The sequence below is a fragment of the Limulus polyphemus genome, unplaced genomic scaffold, assembly GCF_000517525.1.
Source record: "Limulus polyphemus unplaced genomic scaffold, Limulus_polyphemus-2.1.2 Scaffold942, whole genome shotgun sequence".
NCBI classification, from domain to species: domain Eukaryota; kingdom Metazoa; phylum Arthropoda; class Merostomata; order Xiphosura; family Limulidae; genus Limulus; species Limulus polyphemus.
This window is the reverse complement of record NW_013666552.1, coordinates 370,271-389,555: the sequence shown is the minus strand read 5'-3', so window position 1 is coordinate 389,555 and position 19,285 is coordinate 370,271. Positions and strand designations below refer to the sequence as shown.

Here is a 19,285-nt window from a genome sequence, read left to right as displayed (position 1 = left end):
TTTTCAATCTTGACATGGAAATCACTTAGCATTCAGACTAGTATATAGAAATACTATATATTCATGGACAAATACTTAGTAGAAATACTTTATTAAAATAGCTTATTTCTTGTGTATAAAAGACATGTAATGTTCACTAAAAGTTTGCCGAATTTTATGAAGATACAAAAGGCGTATTACAAGTTATAGTATGGAAACTATAACAAGTACAAAATACTTACAAGTTTAGTCAAATTGACCAGCCTTGTTACAAGAGAGTTGAATAAAGTGAAAGATACAAGACTGCAAACAATTACCTTGCAAAAGGGTCACTTCCACCAAATGCATCATTTTTCAGTCCTTCTTCCCCAAATTTATCATATGTTTTCCTCTTATCTGGGTCAGAGAGAACCTAAAATATATTTAATAAAATAAATTAATAACTTCTTTGATATATTGTTTAGGCAGAGTATTCATGATGAGTAAACTGGAATGGATGGCAACTGCCTGTTGTAAAAAACAAATCTAGATAAGGGTGTTTCATTATTTCAAGTCTTCCATCTTCAGGATTTGAAGATGAAAGACAGATAACTTTAGAAATAACGTCCTCTACACTTTTGTTTTTAACAACAGGCAGTTGCTGTCCATTCCAGTTTACTCTAAATTCATAACAAGCTTAACATAAGCAAAACTTCAAACCAACCATAAAAGAAAGTGTGAAAACAAACTACACAAAATAAAATATAAAAGTCAAATACATTAGGTTCACAAAACAATGAAAAGTTGAAAGCACATTGGGTCTAGGTAGGTTTTTCAACTGTACTTCTTTCACAAAAAAAAACACAAATATATATATATATAATTTTAATGATATTTTACCATTTGTCCACTTGTACAGCTGACATATCTTGTGGCTTTATTAAGAAAAGGAATACAGAAGACATTAGATGCTCTGAACAAAAGCCAAGACAGTTTAATTCAAACAAAATATGAGCCTTTTACAAATAAAATTACTGCATATGCAGAAATAAGTCTTTAACATCGAGACTGAGCATGTCAATAATAAGTACAAATTATTAGTGGGGCTGGTTGATTTAATTGGTTAACTCAGTATACTCAATTACCTCTGAGTTGTCACTACATTGATTAGTGTATTCTAAACTAACTGATAAATCAAAATTATGGTTAAATCCCTCACATCCTTTTCGGCTCATATGACAAGATTTTACCGAGTTACATTAAAAATTTAATTAAACTACTAGCTTGTCATGGAATACAAATATAGCTAATATTTCAAATTATAATACAAGTTTTAAGTTCTTAATTTCATAAGACAATATTTTAAAAAAATCCTGAATTTTCCTTAGTATGAGAATTGTGGCATTTGCTCTCTAGATATCCCCTCTTCTCCAATTTATCTACCATCCTTCCAAGAAAAGTATGATATTTAATGTAAGTTACTCGTATAATGTTGTCACCACTCAGGTGAAGCATAATGTTCATAGTCTTCAATCTTATTTGGCTACAGAGCAATGAAATAGAAAATCAGAACTCATTTGCCATGCCCACCTATTACATCCTCTCTATCAGAAATTACCAATAGTTCTCTCTGACATTTAATACTACATTATTTATACCCAATAGAGAGCCAAAGTTTTTGTCTATCAAATGATTTATTAAGTTATATTCTATAGAGAGAATTGTATAGTTTGCTTCCAGTTTAAACTTTATTCACATGAGAAACACATTGAGAAGCTTATCTGAATTTTTAATGGCTCCTGTTGCATAGTTAGAAAAATTGTGACAGTTATAGGGTATTGTCTGCTTTCTCAGTGTTATTATTCTGTGTACTCTGGTGCATTATTTAATTAAATAAAAATTTATTTATTGCAGTAGTACCATTAATATAAAAAAGTAAGGTTAAGTTTCATTGACAGTCAACAACAACAAAAAAAGACCCAAATAAGTACTATATTTCTTTATTTCTTGTTTTTCACATGTATTCTTCATTTATTATTATAAAAGTAAATCAAATGTAAAAAATTAGAATCTTTTTAGGTTAGATTACGTAAAATAAAAAATAATTGTAATAAGAAAAATTTTCATGAGGTGCATTTACGAGTAGCTCATGTATTATGTAAGTCAAATTGCTCGAGCCTGTAGTGAGAGGTTTAATCAATTAATGTCACAAAAATAATCAAAATTATTAGTGTTTCAGATTATTCCAACAATCAATTAACTGAAATTATGCTTACATCAACTTTCATGAAAATAACTCATCAAAATTAGTTTCTGATTATTTCAACTATCTGAGTAATTGAAATACTGCCTTTGTTTAATAATGGCTGGAGACGGCTTGAATGGGTAATGAAGAAAAACTTTAATATAAGTTTAACATAACAGCAAATGTACAACGTTTGTTTGTTGTTGAGCACAAAGCTACATAATAGGGGAGGACTTGAGGTCTGAAGGTCTATGGTTCGAATTCCCTTTGCCACTAAACTTGCTCACCCTTTGCTACAGTAAAACTGCTAAAGTTATCTGCCACTGTCACTAATTTTATTGAGTTATTATTATTATTAATTTCCTTTAATTGGTTACAAAATGCTTGAGTAGCTATATAGTTATACATAAATAACTGAGGCCCCAACACTACCAAAAACTAGAAGTGCTAGATTCCATTTAGTGTATTAAACATTTAAACACTATTATAACAATTTTTTTTTAATTTAAGAAAGTGCTATTACTTTCTTGTACACATAGCCTTTTATATAAAATACCACATATTTTTGTAAATTCTATAAATATATAAAAAATAGTGAAGTAACAAAAAATAATGGAATCTGAGGTACAATAAGAGGCCTGTTTTGATTAGACAGATTAATATTAATCACACTAAAGAAATAATATGTAGCACTATTAGCAAATATTTGCATAACAGCACTATTTCCATATTGCCCCTGTGACTAAGTTCTGCAGAGTACAGCCTACATCTTACTTTCTGATCTTCCTCTGTATCAAAATATACCTAAACAAGGCTTCACTTATTTCAAGCTCCTACTTCACCTCCTCACACAGAAAACCTAGAATCCCACACTAAAATAGTGTAGAGGCCAGTGCAAACATTAAGCCTAGATGAGCTCCCTTCAGAAAGTGTTCAGAGGGAAAGCCCATAGAATGTGACACCAGATGGCAGGGGCTCCATGGGGAAACAACAGTGAAAGACTGCATCTTATCTCAACAAGGGTATATTTTTCACCCAGAAGTAAAGGATAGGTGAAATATTTTGCATGACAAATAGAGCACCTGCACACAAGTGGTCAATAGGCTAAGAAGTATAACGTAGTTAGGCATGATCAAACTGTAATGTGTGTGTGTGTGTGTCTCATCTCGACTCAACTGGACAGACAGTGATGGAGCAACAAACTCATCCTGCTGGAAGAGGAGGGCATACTAGCTGTTTGAGGGATAACCAACACTACACAGTCAGTGTTACCACCACCATTACCCTGCTTCCAACCATATTGTGCTGTACACAATCAGTGAGGAACTCTTCAAGGTCCACCATCCCAGCAGCTAGGGTCTCCTGTGCACTACTTAAAGAAGTGGAAGGAGAATTCACATTGGGGAGACTGGGGAAGTGCCCAGAACCCCATTGGACACCTGCCAGAAAGGTATTTTACAAGAAACAGTGCAATGAGTAATTATGAAACCCTACTTTGAAAAGCTGGCAATTGCAAGCCAAAGAAGTGGGTTGTCAGTTCCTTGATGCTGGCTTTTTCCATGGTAGTCCATATATTAGTATGGTCTGGATCATGCAATTCAGTAAATTTCATACCATGAGGATACCTCTAGTGGTCTTGCAGAATATCCCATCTCAATACCGGGCAAGGTAGAGACAAGGTAAATGGGTTGAGCACTTTCTGTTACCTCTGATTGATGCAGAATTTAAGAAATGGTGGAATCCTATATATAGGGGAAAAGGATGATGAAAAAGAAAATGTACTTACCCTTTCAAAAAGGGTGTGTAGACTAAAGAACAGTAACTAGAAGGAGTCAAAATTCTACAGGATGACAAACATCCAGATGATAAATGTGATAGGAAATGAATGTGTGCGGATTCAACCACATGCCAACCTGAAGGATCTTATCCAAGGGTCAGCAAAAATGAGATGCAAGAGAGTGGGAGAGATGATGAATTTGTTGCAATGAAATATGAAAAAGTCTGCTTCAATATCCAGGAGAAAATACACCAACTAGAGGAGTGACAGACCTATCCAGTAAGGGTAGAAGGAAAGAGGTTTCTGGATGAAGAGGGGTCCCAAGGCAGAAACAAACAATGGCGGGAACCCTGAAAAGATGTTTGCATGAAATAATGCCATACAGTCCAAAACAGACACAGATAATGATTCAGGTTCAAATGAACACAGAAGTGAGAGATAGAGGGGAGGGAGGGAGATAGGAGAGAAAGAACAATCACCTTCCCAAGCAGCTGACATTTTGGGTAGAAGTTCAGTCCAGATGGAGGAGTAAATAAGTACAGAGAAAGAGAGTGCAAGAAGCATCAAAAGCATATGCATCTGAATGATGGCAATCACAGACGAGAAGAAGAAAGTACGTCTTCAGGAAAAGATGGTATAAAGAACAAGAAGTCAACATCTCAAATGGGGCATGTGTAGGAGCATGTAAAACCACATTATGGTCCCAGTCATGCATGGGAGTCAGATGGGGTGGGTGGGAGTGAAGAAGGAATGATCAGAACAAAGTGGAGAGGACACAGGAAGATGAAAGGACAACACCTCTTGGTGAAAACAGAGACATGCAAAGTTGGAGCAGAGGAGAGGGAGAATGTGGCATAGGATAGAGGAGTCCTGGATGGCAACTGACAAAACAGAGGAAACAGGGTTATGTAGACCAAAGAGGTGCTACCAATATTGCCAAATAAAGAGTGTTGCAATGATATGAGGGAGGAGACAAAGAGGCAAAAAAAAGGCGATACCAGTCCTTGTTGAGAGCATCAACCACCAAAACCAAAAATTGAGGAACTGCAGACTAGAAGAGTGGAAGTTTGGTGTTAAAAGGAATGGCAAAGGCATCAATGAGAGGCATGCCCAAATGAGAGTAAATCCACCAAAAAACCTGAGTGGAGAGACCACTCCATGAGTAAAATCCGGTCCAGCCAAACAAGGCAATCTGCCATCAGGTTTAGAGCTCCTGGCACATGACAAACTATGAGACATACTTGATGAGAATAAATTAGCAGGCCCAATGTGCAGAAATAGAGTCCTGGAACAGGTATTCCCCTGAATGTTCATATAAGGAATAACCATGGAATTGTTAGAGTAGATCATGCCCAACCAATACATGAGAAGTGGGAAGAAATGGGAACATGCCAAACAAACTGTGAGTATTTTGATGTAAAGTAAAAGATCCTAAAATCATGTCATCATTCAGAGATGTGTCCCAGTCCAAAAAGATAGAGATCAGTTTGGGGAGAGGTGTACAAGGGGATGCCCACCATGATATTGGCATAACTGAGCCACTAAGGTAAGTTCTTGAGAAGAGAAGCTCACAATCAAGGACAACAGATCCTAATAAAGGTTCCACTGACCCTGTAATGTCTATTGGAGGAACATGTGAATGTGGCCTTATAGAATGAATAGTTCTAGGGAAGCCAGAGTCCCCAAAAGTGAAATACCATAATGCACAGGGTGTAAATGAGTAGTCCAAATCTTGGTGACAAGATGTTCCATTTCTTGCAGACAAAGTGGTGAAAACTGAGTCCAATCAAGATGAGAGTTGAACAGCACACACACAGATGTCCGAAATTTTGCATAGGTGAGAGAAAAGAAGTCGAACACTTGACTAGCCAGCCCAGCAGAAGAATGTAGGTGTAAGAGAAGGAGCCCATCCATAAAGCAATGTGAAGTCAATCATTCATATCATAAAGAAACCTCAGCTCCTATCCATGAATATGGTGGATGAATGTCTCATGACTCAACTTAAGAAGTAAGAAGCAGATGCAATGCCAAAAGGAAGAGTATGAAACTGGAAGACTTCATTCCGATGAACAAAACATAGAAAGTGTCTAAAGGATGAGGCAATTGGAATATGTTAAAAGGTGTTTGATACATTGACCTTGGTCATCCATAGACCAAGTGAAATAGGCTACTGGAAAGAAAATAAATCCTCTATCCAGGACTGCAAAACAACTAGAAAATAGTTGAGAGTCAACACCTCATTAACCAGATACCTCCTTGGTCTTCTTGGGGAGTACAAAGAGATGAAAGTAATACCTTGGAGTAGGGGTAAATACCCTCTTGATGGCATTCTTGGCCAAGAGATCCAAGACCATATTATTGAAACACTGAAGATAGATTGGGTTGGAAAGAGGAGGAATGAAAACAAGAAAAGGAGGAGAAGAGAAGTGGAGAGACAACCCATGGGTAAGAACTTGAAGAACCCAAGAGCCAGATGAAAACAGAGGCCAAAGGCTGTAAAAATAAGAAAGAGAGACACCCATTGGGTTAGACCTGATGCTGAGAAGTAGAAGAATGGGAAGAAGGTTGGGTAACAGGAAGGGGAGGCATGGATTGAGCAGGCCTAGGAACAGAAACAGAATTAAAAAGACAAGAAACCAAGAAAGACTGCATCCCTAGGGAGTCAGGAACACCCCAAAGACCTCTGGGCAAAGAAAAGAAGCCTGATGAGGCATGTAAACATTAGTTAAGAGAGCATCCCACCCCAACAGCAGAGAACCAAGGAATAGAAGAAATAATATGGGCTAAAGTAGTAAAAAGAAGTGAATTAACCTCTCCAGAAAACACTTCTGAAGCACAATGAGATGACTTAGAAGCAAAGTGAAGGGATGAGAAGTAACATAGGAGGGTGATAAGAAACATAGGCAAGAAAAATTGGCACTAGAAAGGGGTTCATCCCCCAAGCAGATAAAAGAGATTCCATAGATTAGGAATCAAGAAAGGAAAGTGAAGAAAGGCTTTAAACCACAACAAAAAAAGTCAAGTAGGTAAGGAGGACGAGGCATGTGAGTATGGGTGTGCAGTTGTTCAAGAAACGAGTCAGCATGAGCCATAATATCAGGCTAAGGAGAGAACACAAAGTAATCTTGAAAAAGGGTTTCGTGTAATAAAGAATGGGAAGAATATAAAGTTACTGGAGAAAGAAAAAGAACATACCTATAAAATTATGTGATAAGAAATTAGAGAATTTTCTTCCACAGATAAAGAAGTACCTAGTTGGTGGGGGAAACAGATGGTCAAAATCATCATCATCCTGGTCATGTTCAAACTTAGAAGGAATGTCAGCCAAATGGACAGGAGGAGGAGGGAACCCACAACACATCTGAACAATGGCCATCATGTCTTTCAAAGACAACAAGCTTCCAGTTGCCATAGGCTGTGTATTAGTAAGAACATAACCATCACAAGGAAAAGTAGAAGTTGGTATCACATGAGAATTTACAATGGCAGGTAATCCCCTGTTTTTTTTCTAAGTGAAATTGAAGAAACCACACTGGCTATATGGGATCATGATATTATGTTCCAGTGCATTTCACATTAAACACACTTATTTTTAGGTTGAAGGTAGCTCAACTTTGTACATTCACAAACAAATCTTCAGCAAAAATGTTGTATTAGATTAAAAGACAAATTTTAACCAAAGGTTTGCAAAATTTCGTTTATCCACAACCATAAAATACAATGATTACTAGGCCAGTCAAAGTGACTAAGCCTATATACACAGGGTTAATTACATAAAATACTGTTTAAGTATTTATTTAAAATACTTAAACTTTGAACATTTCAATGCATACTTTGACAAATCCCGGGTGCAAATCGCCATGGCAAATAAAAATTTCATCGTGGTACCTAGTATTCTCTCCCATTTTATTCATGAGTAAGGCTGTGCTAAATATAACTCGAATCTAAAACATTTCTGGACTTTTGGAAGTCCGAAACTATTTTTTGCATTCTTTGAGTCTTAAATGAAACTCAGTTTCTAGGATTTTAATGGTGGATTTGACAATTCATGTGTTTTCAGGAATGAAGCTCTGTAGTTGCACAAAACGTTACTACTTTCACACCATTTTGTTTTTCTTCTTTCTCTCAATTCAACCAATATAAAAATTGTGAAGTTAGATTAGGAACACCTGGCTCCCATGTGTTTGGGCTGGCTCCTAGCTCTAAAAATATTTGTCGAGGCATTTCTAAATGGTTTTTATAAGTGGACACTTATCTTATAAGTTTTGAAAATAAATAGTATGCAAACATAATAGCTTGTATTTTAAAAGATATGGTCAAAATAAGGCCTCAATTGTCCAATGGAAAATAGTTCAATTATAAATTCAACCTCTAATTATACCTTCCATTTGACAAAGTAATATCAATTTTGTTTTTGGTCTTCATTATGATGATTATACACCACATTTTTTAAAAACATGTCAATTACAATTACATTTTATTTTTAAAGTTTTTTTTTCTTTGCATGGTGGTCTACAATTATAGCATGTACTAACTTGTATTGAAAATTTTGAACTAAAAATAGGTTCATTATATTTTATTTAAAATAGAAAATTGTAACTTTAATTTTTTGATGACACCCATGGAAACAACATTCATGGGTTTCATAAAATTTGCAAATTCATTTTTGAAATGAAATATACAGTACCAAGAACAAATCTTCATTTAACTTGTTTCAAAAATGTTTATCTCAGGCCTCAGCTTATGAATATAGTAAACTCTCCTTTATTGGTGGCTCTGTTCACCTTAAGATCTTAAACCAATTGGAAAGCGGCAACAATGTCACATTCTCAAAGTGTTCAAGAACACTTAACTTAATGGTGAATTCTAGATAAGCATGTTCTTTAATTTGCTTGAACAGTTTTATCTTAGTATAACTAATGTAGCCTTGCTGAGAGCAAGAACAACTAAATTCATAAAATACATGTGATGATTGTAAAGTTGGTATTCGGTCCTTAAATCTAATGAAAAACTGTAAGCAACAATTAGGCTGAAACATCCATCTTAAGTGTACCTGTGGATACAACCTTCAATTGAGGTTTTTAAGCTGATCCTTAATATGTAAAGTGGAATGATGACAAGGATATTGTGGCCCTTCAATTGTACATGGTATATTCACAGTTCACTTATTTAAGTAATTACAAAATATTCCATCAATCACAAAATTTGGAAAATCATTTTTATACAAAAATTCCTTGATGTTATTAAATTCTTTATGTAAGACCTCACATGTACTAGATATTTTATATGCACAATGAAATAGTTTCTTGGCTAAATTTTTTTAAAAATACTTGGAATGAAATTTGCAAAATTTAAATCCTATATTTCTTATGACATGCTTCATATTTAAATTGACCATTATTATCATTAATTAAAGTGTCCAAGAAAAGAAAGTTTGTGGCAACATAAACTTAAACTTGTCTAGTTTCTAGTCATTGTCTTTCATAAAAACACAGAAACAAATAGGCCAAAGATGGCATAAATCAAAGCAACTCCATCAATTTGACTAATATATTTAGATAGCCATAAAACGTGGAGGTCTCATTTTTAATTTATATTTATTTTTGAAGGTGGGGTACATAAAGGAGTATTTTAATATTCTATTTTAGTTTAGTTTTATAAGGATAGTTAACTTTTTTTAGTTGTACTTTAGTCTTAAAATATGCATCATTTTTGAGATTCCACAAGAATAAATCAATTGTTGACATGAAACAAATACAGTAAATCAGCAATAATTTTAGAAGTGCTAAAACAGTTCATCTACAACTACCTGAAAATAACCCACATTTATATTTTCTGAATGAATGCAAAGGTTTAAAAGTACTTCCCTGTTTTCTCAATTTTAAATTTTCTGCTCCTCAGCTTTATCTTATCACTCTGGACGATATCAAAGAACTCAAATTGAATTACTTAAGTTTCAAATTTGATAAAAAAAAGTCAGTTATTGAAATCATTAATTTCACAATCAGTTGAGGCATTTCAATGGTTAGAACACCAAGTTTAAAAGTTTTCTTTTAGTAGAACAAATGTAGCCTTGCTGAAAGCAAGGACAAGTAAATCTATATAAACTACATATGATGATTGTAAAGTCAGAATCCAGTCCTTAAATCTAATGAAAAACTGTAGGTGACAAAAAGGTTTAAACGTACATCTTAACTGTACCTACATATACAACCTTTGAATTATAGCAAGTACTGATTTTTATCAAATAATTTGAACTTACATTCTAATGTGAATACTCCAATTATCATTTACTTGCCCAGAACCTTTGTACACATCAAGTTTTTCAGATAAAATTGTTAATAAGACAAGCAGTTGAGGTATTTTGGCTGTTATAAAACCAAGTTTATAGTATGTATTTCAAATATCTTACACTTTATTAATCATAGTGGTAAAATTCTCTTACAGGTTAGAGAAAAATAGTTGGTTAAGTTAGAGGCAATAGTAAGGTAAAAATTCACTTATAAAACAACCTAATCAAGTTATGTTTAATTATTCAAAGTATGTTTTGAGAAAAAACTTTTAGCCCATGTTTTAAAATAAAGTATCCCTAATAGGCTTAAGTTTGAGAATTATTTTGTATAATTTGAACAGTTTTTGCAACATTGGCATGTCAACCTATAGAAGTAAAAATTATCATATTTCCAAACACTTGTTTACTTGTTGCTGCTGTACATTGCAATGTGAATACTCCAATTTATCACTGATTTGTTCAAAACTTTTCTACACATCAAATTTTTTCTAATCAAATTCCAGTCAACTGATAGTATTTCAGTAATTTAAAATGCTGGTGTAATAATAGCACACTAAAAGTTGTATCTCATTTTTATCAGCCAACATATTTTGTTTTTGTTTTGTGCTTTGTTTCTGGGTAATGAAATATCATGTAGTTAAAGATTTAATAAGATTTATGTTACTCTACAAACATTACTATCATTATTAAATATGCTAAACAAAGTAAATCATACATTAAGAAATTCCTTAGAAAGTTTATGTTTCATTTTCTGTGAAGTGTACTCAACAAAATAAAGTTAACTTTGTTCAGGTGCAGCTATTATTTTTGCAACCTGATTATAAAAAAGATGGACAATCCCAAATTTTATCCAACTATCTTTTTGTTTCTAAATAAAAAAATTGAATGTTTTGAATAAAGAAGTTTTAACTTCTTATATAAAAATGTGTATATTTTCATATCATTAATAAAAATATTTCCATGCACTTAACAAATACAATTTTTGTAAATGTTACTGTTTCACAATGTTTTACAACAATTTCCAAAATTTATGCTGTTTAGCTAAAATAAAGCACACTAAGCAATCTAAACCAGTACTTTGACCCAAGAAAATTGTGTTGCTATGAAGCATCACTTTCTGAGATGTTTGTTTTGGAAATACGTGCAAGTCACATAACAAACAGCATGAAAATAATTGAACAAATACTGATAACATATAATGTAATCTATATCTCATATTATTTTTCTACTGATTCTACATTACTAGTCTAAATTTTTAAGATTTATAGAAAAATAGCTTTACCATTCTTGTTCAGTTTTTAATTAACATTCATAATGGTGAAAAACTGCAACATGGGGTAATGAGTAGGGAAGAAGCTTAGCTTCACTGAAGCTCATAATTCTGCTATAGCACTAGCATCACATGCATCTTCCATACAGTAACCATGTCTCGTATCTCAGCTGACCTGAAGAGCCCTTGTATTGGGCAAAAAGTCTCATCAGTGCTGAGATGAAACAGATAATGTGGACGACATATTACTATACACTCAGAACAGGGTTTATTTTAAGGAAATTTTAGAACTGCACAAATCTTTGAGGCAGGTGTCATGATCCAGTGTTTGAGATTCTCTGAGTCTGAGAAGCATTTGTTTTTAGATTATATGCTAGATACAACTTGGCATTATTTGCAAATCTTGAATTTATGAAAGTTTTACTGTTTTAGCCATCTTTTACCATGTAGTGTTTGACATAAAATGTAAATTAAAGTACAATTCAGCATAGTTTTGCATTTACGAGTGTTTTAAGTCTTTTAACCATCCTTTACCATGTAAACTCATGTTGTATTGTAGTATTTGACACAAAATGTAAACTAAAGTACTATTCAACATATGTAACACTAAAAATATATTTCTTGTCATACAAACAGTGTTTTAAGTTTTAACCATCTTAGTATTTGACAAAAATTTTAAAATAAAGTTCTAATTAGCATATGTAAAATTAAAAATATACTTCTTGTCATATAAACAGTAAATAATGGTACTTTTGCTTTTCAGTATCATGGTCATGCATTGGCTTCTTGTTTCTTTATATGACATTGGAGTTTTTATTATAAATTTTAGTACTGCACAAGTATGAGTCTACTGCACATTAAAATAAACCCTGACTCAGAAGTTATTACTAACAATTCCACATAAAAAAACTGCTACTCACTGATATAAGTACTAGAAATAATAATGAACATTTTTATACCCTTCCTGAAGGAAGTTCAGAATTCAATAAATCTGCAGCTTGTGTGGATACCTATAATCTAATTATAATGAAAATGAAACTGAAAGTAAAAATTTTGATAAGTCACAAGCAAAAACTAAAAATTGATAAAACCGATTATAAATAAAATCTTTGAAATTATCATATACAATTTGTTGACCTTACTGAGGAGCAAACCATTTATTTGGAATAAAAACCTTGGAAAAAAAAGTCTATAAAAATAAAATTCATGGTTCATGCTGAATTGCTAAGATGAATTTAAAACACTTTAAGGACTTTCTGATTATACTCAGAATATTTCTCAAGCACTTTTTAGAAGCTAAAATTTACATCAAAATTAATTAAATTCCATTTAAATTTCATAAAATTCCTATTTACTTGTTCAACATATGAATGTAGACTAGAAATAAATGCTGTTTATTGCACTCAACTCCTCAAAATGTATTAAGTTAAATATATCGATGTATTCTGCTATTATAATATTTTCAAGTACTTTTTCAAGCACTTTCAAGGATGCATATGCACCCTGAAAATTCCAAATAATCAACGTTTCTAGTTACACATAATGAACAAATGCATACAAATATACTTCACATTATAGTGTACATAAAAGAGGCTAAAATAAGCTAGTTAGAATATTTAAGACTTCCTGTCCAACTTTTAAACACAGTTATTACAGTGGTTCTTGCACTCAGACATAATCACAGGAGCAGTTAAACTTTAAAAAAATTCTTACATCACAAATTTACTCCAATACTATACCTCATAAGCAGCACCCAGGTCCTGAAACTTTTCCTGTGTCTTTGGATCATCTTTGTTTTTGTCTGGATGAAGTTCTTTTGCAAGTTTCCTGTAGGCCTTCTTTATCTGGTTAAGTGATGCAGAACGAGGAACTCCAAGTATTTGATAAAAATCTCTTCTGTAAGATACAACATCCACAAAATTTCAAGAAAACAAAATTCCTTACATGTAAAAATTCAGGATTTTTTATTAACTGTAAGTTTTAAATCACTATTAAAACAAAAGTGACACAAAAAAGGATTTTGTATGTTGAAAAAATCCATTAAAAGATATCAGGCACACATTTTTCCAACAATGCACAAAAACAGGTCTAAAGTAGAGACATTTAGAACACATTTGTCTAAAATGTACATGTTTGTCCTGTTGAAAACAGAGCAATAAAGGCAACATCACTAACATCAGTTAATATCTTGAAAGTCAGCCTTCAGTCTCATTCAAAATACAGAACTGATCAAGCACCTTCTAAATAATAGTAGCAAGTTTTTCTTAGGGTAGCTAATTCCATACTTCAAAGAGGACACCTATGACAACAGGAACATTGTTGGTCAAGGTGAATGTATCCTTAAAATAACATCCATTAAGTAGCAAGTACATCTGATCAGACTTGTATCCAGTGATTGACATACCAGGGTAACACTGAAGTTTCTGAACTATTTCTACTAGGTAAGCAATCATGCTCTGTGTGCTAATGTACCATCATCTATGAACATAAGTGTTCTTCTGTGACTATAAAGCAACTCAACACCCAGATATGTCAAACTGTTGTGACTGTTATGTTACAGAAAGAAAAAGAAAAACTTTTGAGTGACTACTAACCCAAACTACTTCCAACTCCATAACAAAATGCCCAACTTTTCAAAAAGGCCTACAGATGTTTATAAAAATTTTTCCTGCAAAGATCCACTAGATGAAATGTAGAAGTGGTACTTATGAATAAAAAAGATGGCAGTGGCCTAAGATGTCAAGAGGTTAATGCAGCAACTGGAAAGTTCACTACTTTCACTAGGTAATGTTGCCAGCTGGAAGAAACAGCTTGTTGCTGGCAGCATTCAAATAAGACCCCATATTGTAAAGATATTTCTCTGTTGTTATAGATAAGGAGGCATCTACAACAAGATTGGCTGCTTCCAACTATATTAAAACTGATTTTCAACTGATTGCCAATGTTAACTAGGTATTCTTTTTGTGGGGCCTGGAAGCCATCTTTGACCAGCCTTTTAATTTCCATAAACCATCTACATTTCCTGATATTTTTGGAGGAGGCATGTAAACTGATTTCATTGTAAGACCATCCCATGTTATATGAAGCATGGAATTCGCATAAAAGATTTGGAGGCAAACTGCATACCATCTAGACAATTTTTTAGTGTATGGTGGTCCATCACTAAGAATTTTCATGTCAAATTTCTTTGTAGTCTAAACTAATATGACCATACAAAGTACAAATGTCTGTACACTAGCTTGACTATAGGTGCATGCTATTTAGAGTTTCGTGCTTGAAAAATTTGCAAAATATTTTGTTACAATATGAAATATTTTGAAAGACATAACCTAATAAAATATTTTTATCTAACTTATCCTACACAAAATGGATTAAAATGTAAGGAAACTTTCTGTACCATCTCATCAAAAAAGCTTGCAAAATAGTTTTAGTACCACACCAGTTAGACACAAATTGTGGTTCAACTTGCAGCATTGTTTGTTAAGAATTTAAATCATTTTATTCTACAACAGTATTTCATAATTCTTTTACTAAATCCAAATGGTTCATTTGTTCATTCATTAAAGAAATAAAACTACAATTTATTACAAATACCACAATGGTTAAACTAATACACATTCTCTTTCTCAAAAGTTCCTAAATGTAACTTTTAAAATAAATTAATTAAAGAAAGCAGAAGATATTGTAAGTGATTCTACTAAATTTGTCAATACATATTATGATCGTACTGAAAAAAATGGAAGCTAAATTTCCAAAATACCTACTCAAACTTAAGAAAGATAATATTCTAAATGAGAAACAATATCTGCACATCAGGCCATCAGGAATATGTTTTTTTAACAATGTAAAAAGAAAACAGGTCAGAAATAAAGAAACATCAGAAAACAGACATCTAGAATTCACATACTTTTCCTACCAAAAACAGAGCAATAAAGACAGCATCACTGGCATCAGTGTTTCATAAAGGCAATAAAAATCTCACCAATTCAAGTATTAGGAATAGTAATCATCATTTCTATACCATTTCTGAAGCATCTCAACCCCTACTGTGTCTCTCATATCTCAGCTGGCCCATACAGTCCTTGCATTAGATAAAAGGTCTTATCAGCCATTGATGAAGCAGAGAGTATGGTTGATATATTAGTTTAAACTGTTTTTGTCTTTATAGATCTCTCACTAACTTCCTTCCTTCCTCTGTATCTGCATGTATATATAACATGCGACAGAAAAATCTAAAAATATTTATCCCTCTAATGACAATAATGATGTAACAAGAAATATGTAGAAGTTTCAATTAAGATGACAATAATATTACAAAAGCCTAGTACAAGAATTAAACTGCACACACAATGTACAACTCCAACTCGTACAGTTACATAACAAATCTTGTCATAACTGTTGGTTTAAAATAGTTAGTTTTTAATGGTCTTCTTATGAAAACTAAATAACCATTAACTATTAAGTCACTAAATAAACTAAATAATAATTTAAATTAAATAATCTTGTATATCCAACAGTGAAATTATTGTACCATGTTGCTAGAGCTTTCTGTTTTTCTCATTGGTTTAATTGAGTATTATTGCATCAGAATATCTTCTGTGTGGAATGTTCTAGATTTCTGTCAGGGTATAAATACAAATTGAAAAAATCATTATTTAGTTCTAGACTGTGGGGTTGTGAGTTTAGCAACAAAGAATGTATAGTGGCTATTTTTAAAGTGAAATTATCACAGACTGTATTGTAATAACAGAGCAGAGAAGAATATTTCTTCTTGTCAATTGTGTTCTAAAGTAACTGAACTAGACTGTGTGGACCTTGATGAAAAAAAAAGAATTATTTAAAGTTCTGGAAGCTAAATTGAAAAGATATTTACTAACATTGAAGAAAAATATTATTATCAATGAAAACCAATATATGAACAATAGACCCTCACAAATATGTTTTTTAACAATGTACAAAAACAGGTCAAACCTTCTACAAATGGTGTACATTTATTACTGTGTTGAAAATTAACATTTTACTTACCTGAAAATGTATTTCTGAGAGATACCCACCTCTGACTACAGAATAACTTGATTCCTTTGCACATCTGCCTGCGAGATTTGCATGGCACTAATCTTGAGGTACCTCCCACCTAAAAAAATGTGTTTAACATGAACTGTGCTACTGCATGATATCATCATCATGTGACAATAGCCCTCCATTAAAAGGAAGGTGAAACAACCTCTTTGAACTTGAATTAACTTCATTCTTAGACATGAAAAGAAGAAAGTGCACTGGAATTGGGGAGGACAGGTGGGAAAATGTACAGAGGTATCTACCAGAAATACACTTTCAGCTAAGTAAAATGTTAACTTCTAAAACAACAACTCATCTCCTCACACAGAATAACTAGAATCCCACACTGAAATGGTGGAGGGGCTGATGCAATCAGTAAACCTAGATAAGCTCTATAGTGGCACACCTGTGACAGCCCTCATCTCAATCAGGGTATACTCTTCACCTAGAAGGAAAGGCAAAAGAGCCCCAAGTGTTGCAGTGATGGATGGAATTTTACCATGGCCAGCCAAGTACCAGCACACAAGCAGTCAGTGAGCCAAAGTAATGTAATGTGGAGAGGGAGTGATCTGACTGTACAGTGTCTGGCTTTCACTCAACTAGACAGACACAGATGGGGGTGATGAACCCATCCTGCTCCAGGAAGAAGGCACACTAGCTGTTTGAGAAATCTCCTGGACTACAGATACAATGTACCCAACACCCTACTTTCCACTGTATTGTACAGTACACAATTAGTGAGGAACTCTTCAAGGTCCATCACCCCAACAACTAGGAAATGGTAAGTGGCAAGGAGGGAGAATTCACATTAAGGAAACTTGGAGAAGAGCCTGAATCCCCATCAAATATCTGCTGGAAAGGTCCCTTACAGGAGACAGTACAATGGATTACCATGAAATCCTATCTTTAAAAGCCTTTAAGAGTGAGCCAATAAAGTGGGAAGTCACTTTCTTGGTGCCGGCTTTTCCTATGTTAGTCCATGGAAGGTATGAACTTGATCAGGTGAGTGACTTGAATACCATTAGGATACCTCTAGTTGTCTTGTAGAACACCCACCTCAACAGTGAGCACTGGTATAGCCTAGAGAGTGGGGTGAGTACTTTCCATTACCCCTGGCCCAATGTGAATCTTGGAAAATAATCATAATCTTAAGAGGCAGCACCAGACACCTAGTGGGATCTTATAAAAAAGGAAGAAAATATATTTAACCTTCTCAAACACCGAATGGAGATTGAAGAACAAAGATCTAAGAGAATCAAAATCCCAAAGGATATGAAACAACTAGATCAGGGGTCTCCAAACCTTTTTGAACAAGGGCCGGGAAGTAGATCTTTTTTAGGCTTTGCGGGCCAGAGGGGTAGTGGTAAAATTAAGTTGGGATGCATACATGATCAGAATACAACATCACTAATTTGTTCCTGATAAGAGCAGATATAGAAAATAATTTAAGATGCATAATTGTCCTTTTTTAGCATTAGTGAGAAGCATGAAACTAGTGCTTTTCTGACAAAACTACACTTACTTGAGGTTCAAAGTTAGTACTACCTATCATCAAAAGTGATTGCAAATGCTCATCAGATAACGTTGATCTGTAACTAGATTTCACGTACTTCACCTTTGAAAATGTCTTTTCACTGAAATAGGTTGTGCCAAAAACTGAAATTAATCCACAAGCAAAGTTTTTAAATGAACATATCGATCACTTGGAAGGCATTTATAGAACTCTATCAGTTTCCCTTCTTTGTATTGTATTTGTCCTTCAACATGTTGTTGGATTGCAAATCAATCACTTACATTTGAACTTAAGGTGGCAGTTCATGAATAACATAATCAAGTGGGTTTTGAAGAATCCTTATTTCTGTTGCACTCGCAGCAAGATCAGAAAAATGCCCCTTGAACTGTAGTTTCAGGTCAGAAAATATATCATGTGCAAACCTGCATTGGAATTTTTTGTTTTTATAATATTATTACTTTAACAAACTGTTGGCGGACTGGATAAACCAAAGTTGCCAAGTTTGGAGACCCCTGAACTAAATGATGAATTTAATGGGAGACAAACATGCGTGGGGTCATCCACACGCCCGCCTGAAAGATCTCTTTCAATGGTCGGCAAAAAAGAGATGCAAGAGAGTGATAAAGGTAACAAATCTGATGTCAAAAAATGTGAAACAGCTGGCAAGAATTAATCTCCAGGGAAAATATTCAAGCCAGGAAGGTTGTCAGACCCATTCTGTAAGAGAAGAAGGCAAGAGGTCCCTGGACGGAGAAGGGTCCCAAGTTAGAAATAACCAATGACGGGAACCCGAAAACAGAGATGTACATACCAAGAAACAATGAACTGCCTGAACCAGACAAAGAAGATGATCCAAGTCTGAATGAGCATAGAATTGAGAAAACAAAGGGAATGAGATAGGACAGAAAAAATGATTACCTTCCTGAGCAGCTAAAGTCTTAAAAAGAAAAGTCTAGTTGTAGTAGAGTGGTAAGTACAGTGAAAGAAGGAGCAGGAAGCATCAATGGCATATATATCCAAATGATGACAACCACCAAATAGAAGGAAAAGGAAATATGTCTTCAGATAAAGACAGTATAAGGAACATGAAGCCTGCAGACAATGTGTGTGTGTGTGTGTGTGTGTGTGTGTGTGTGTGTGTGTGTGTGTGTGTGTGTGTGTGTGTGTGTAGT

At 33.8% G+C, this 19,285-nt stretch overlaps 1 protein-coding gene across 1 annotated transcript in view; it reads right to left on the bottom strand.

Moving 5' to 3' along the window:
- Positions 1-270: 270 nt before the first annotated feature.
- The window catches only part of LOC106461356 (dnaJ homolog subfamily B member 11-like), a 26,823-nt gene continuing 7,808 nt past the window's right edge, over positions 271-19,285 (bottom strand). The window contains exons 2-3 of the mRNA XM_013921175.2: positions 13,282-13,438; positions 271-391 (exon numbers count right to left, since the gene is read on the bottom strand). Of these exons, the coding sequence (XP_013776629.1) occupies positions 293-391; positions 13,282-13,438 (256 nt within the window). The 3' untranslated portion in view covers positions 271-292. The remainder of the gene's footprint in view (positions 392-13,281; positions 13,439-19,285) is intronic.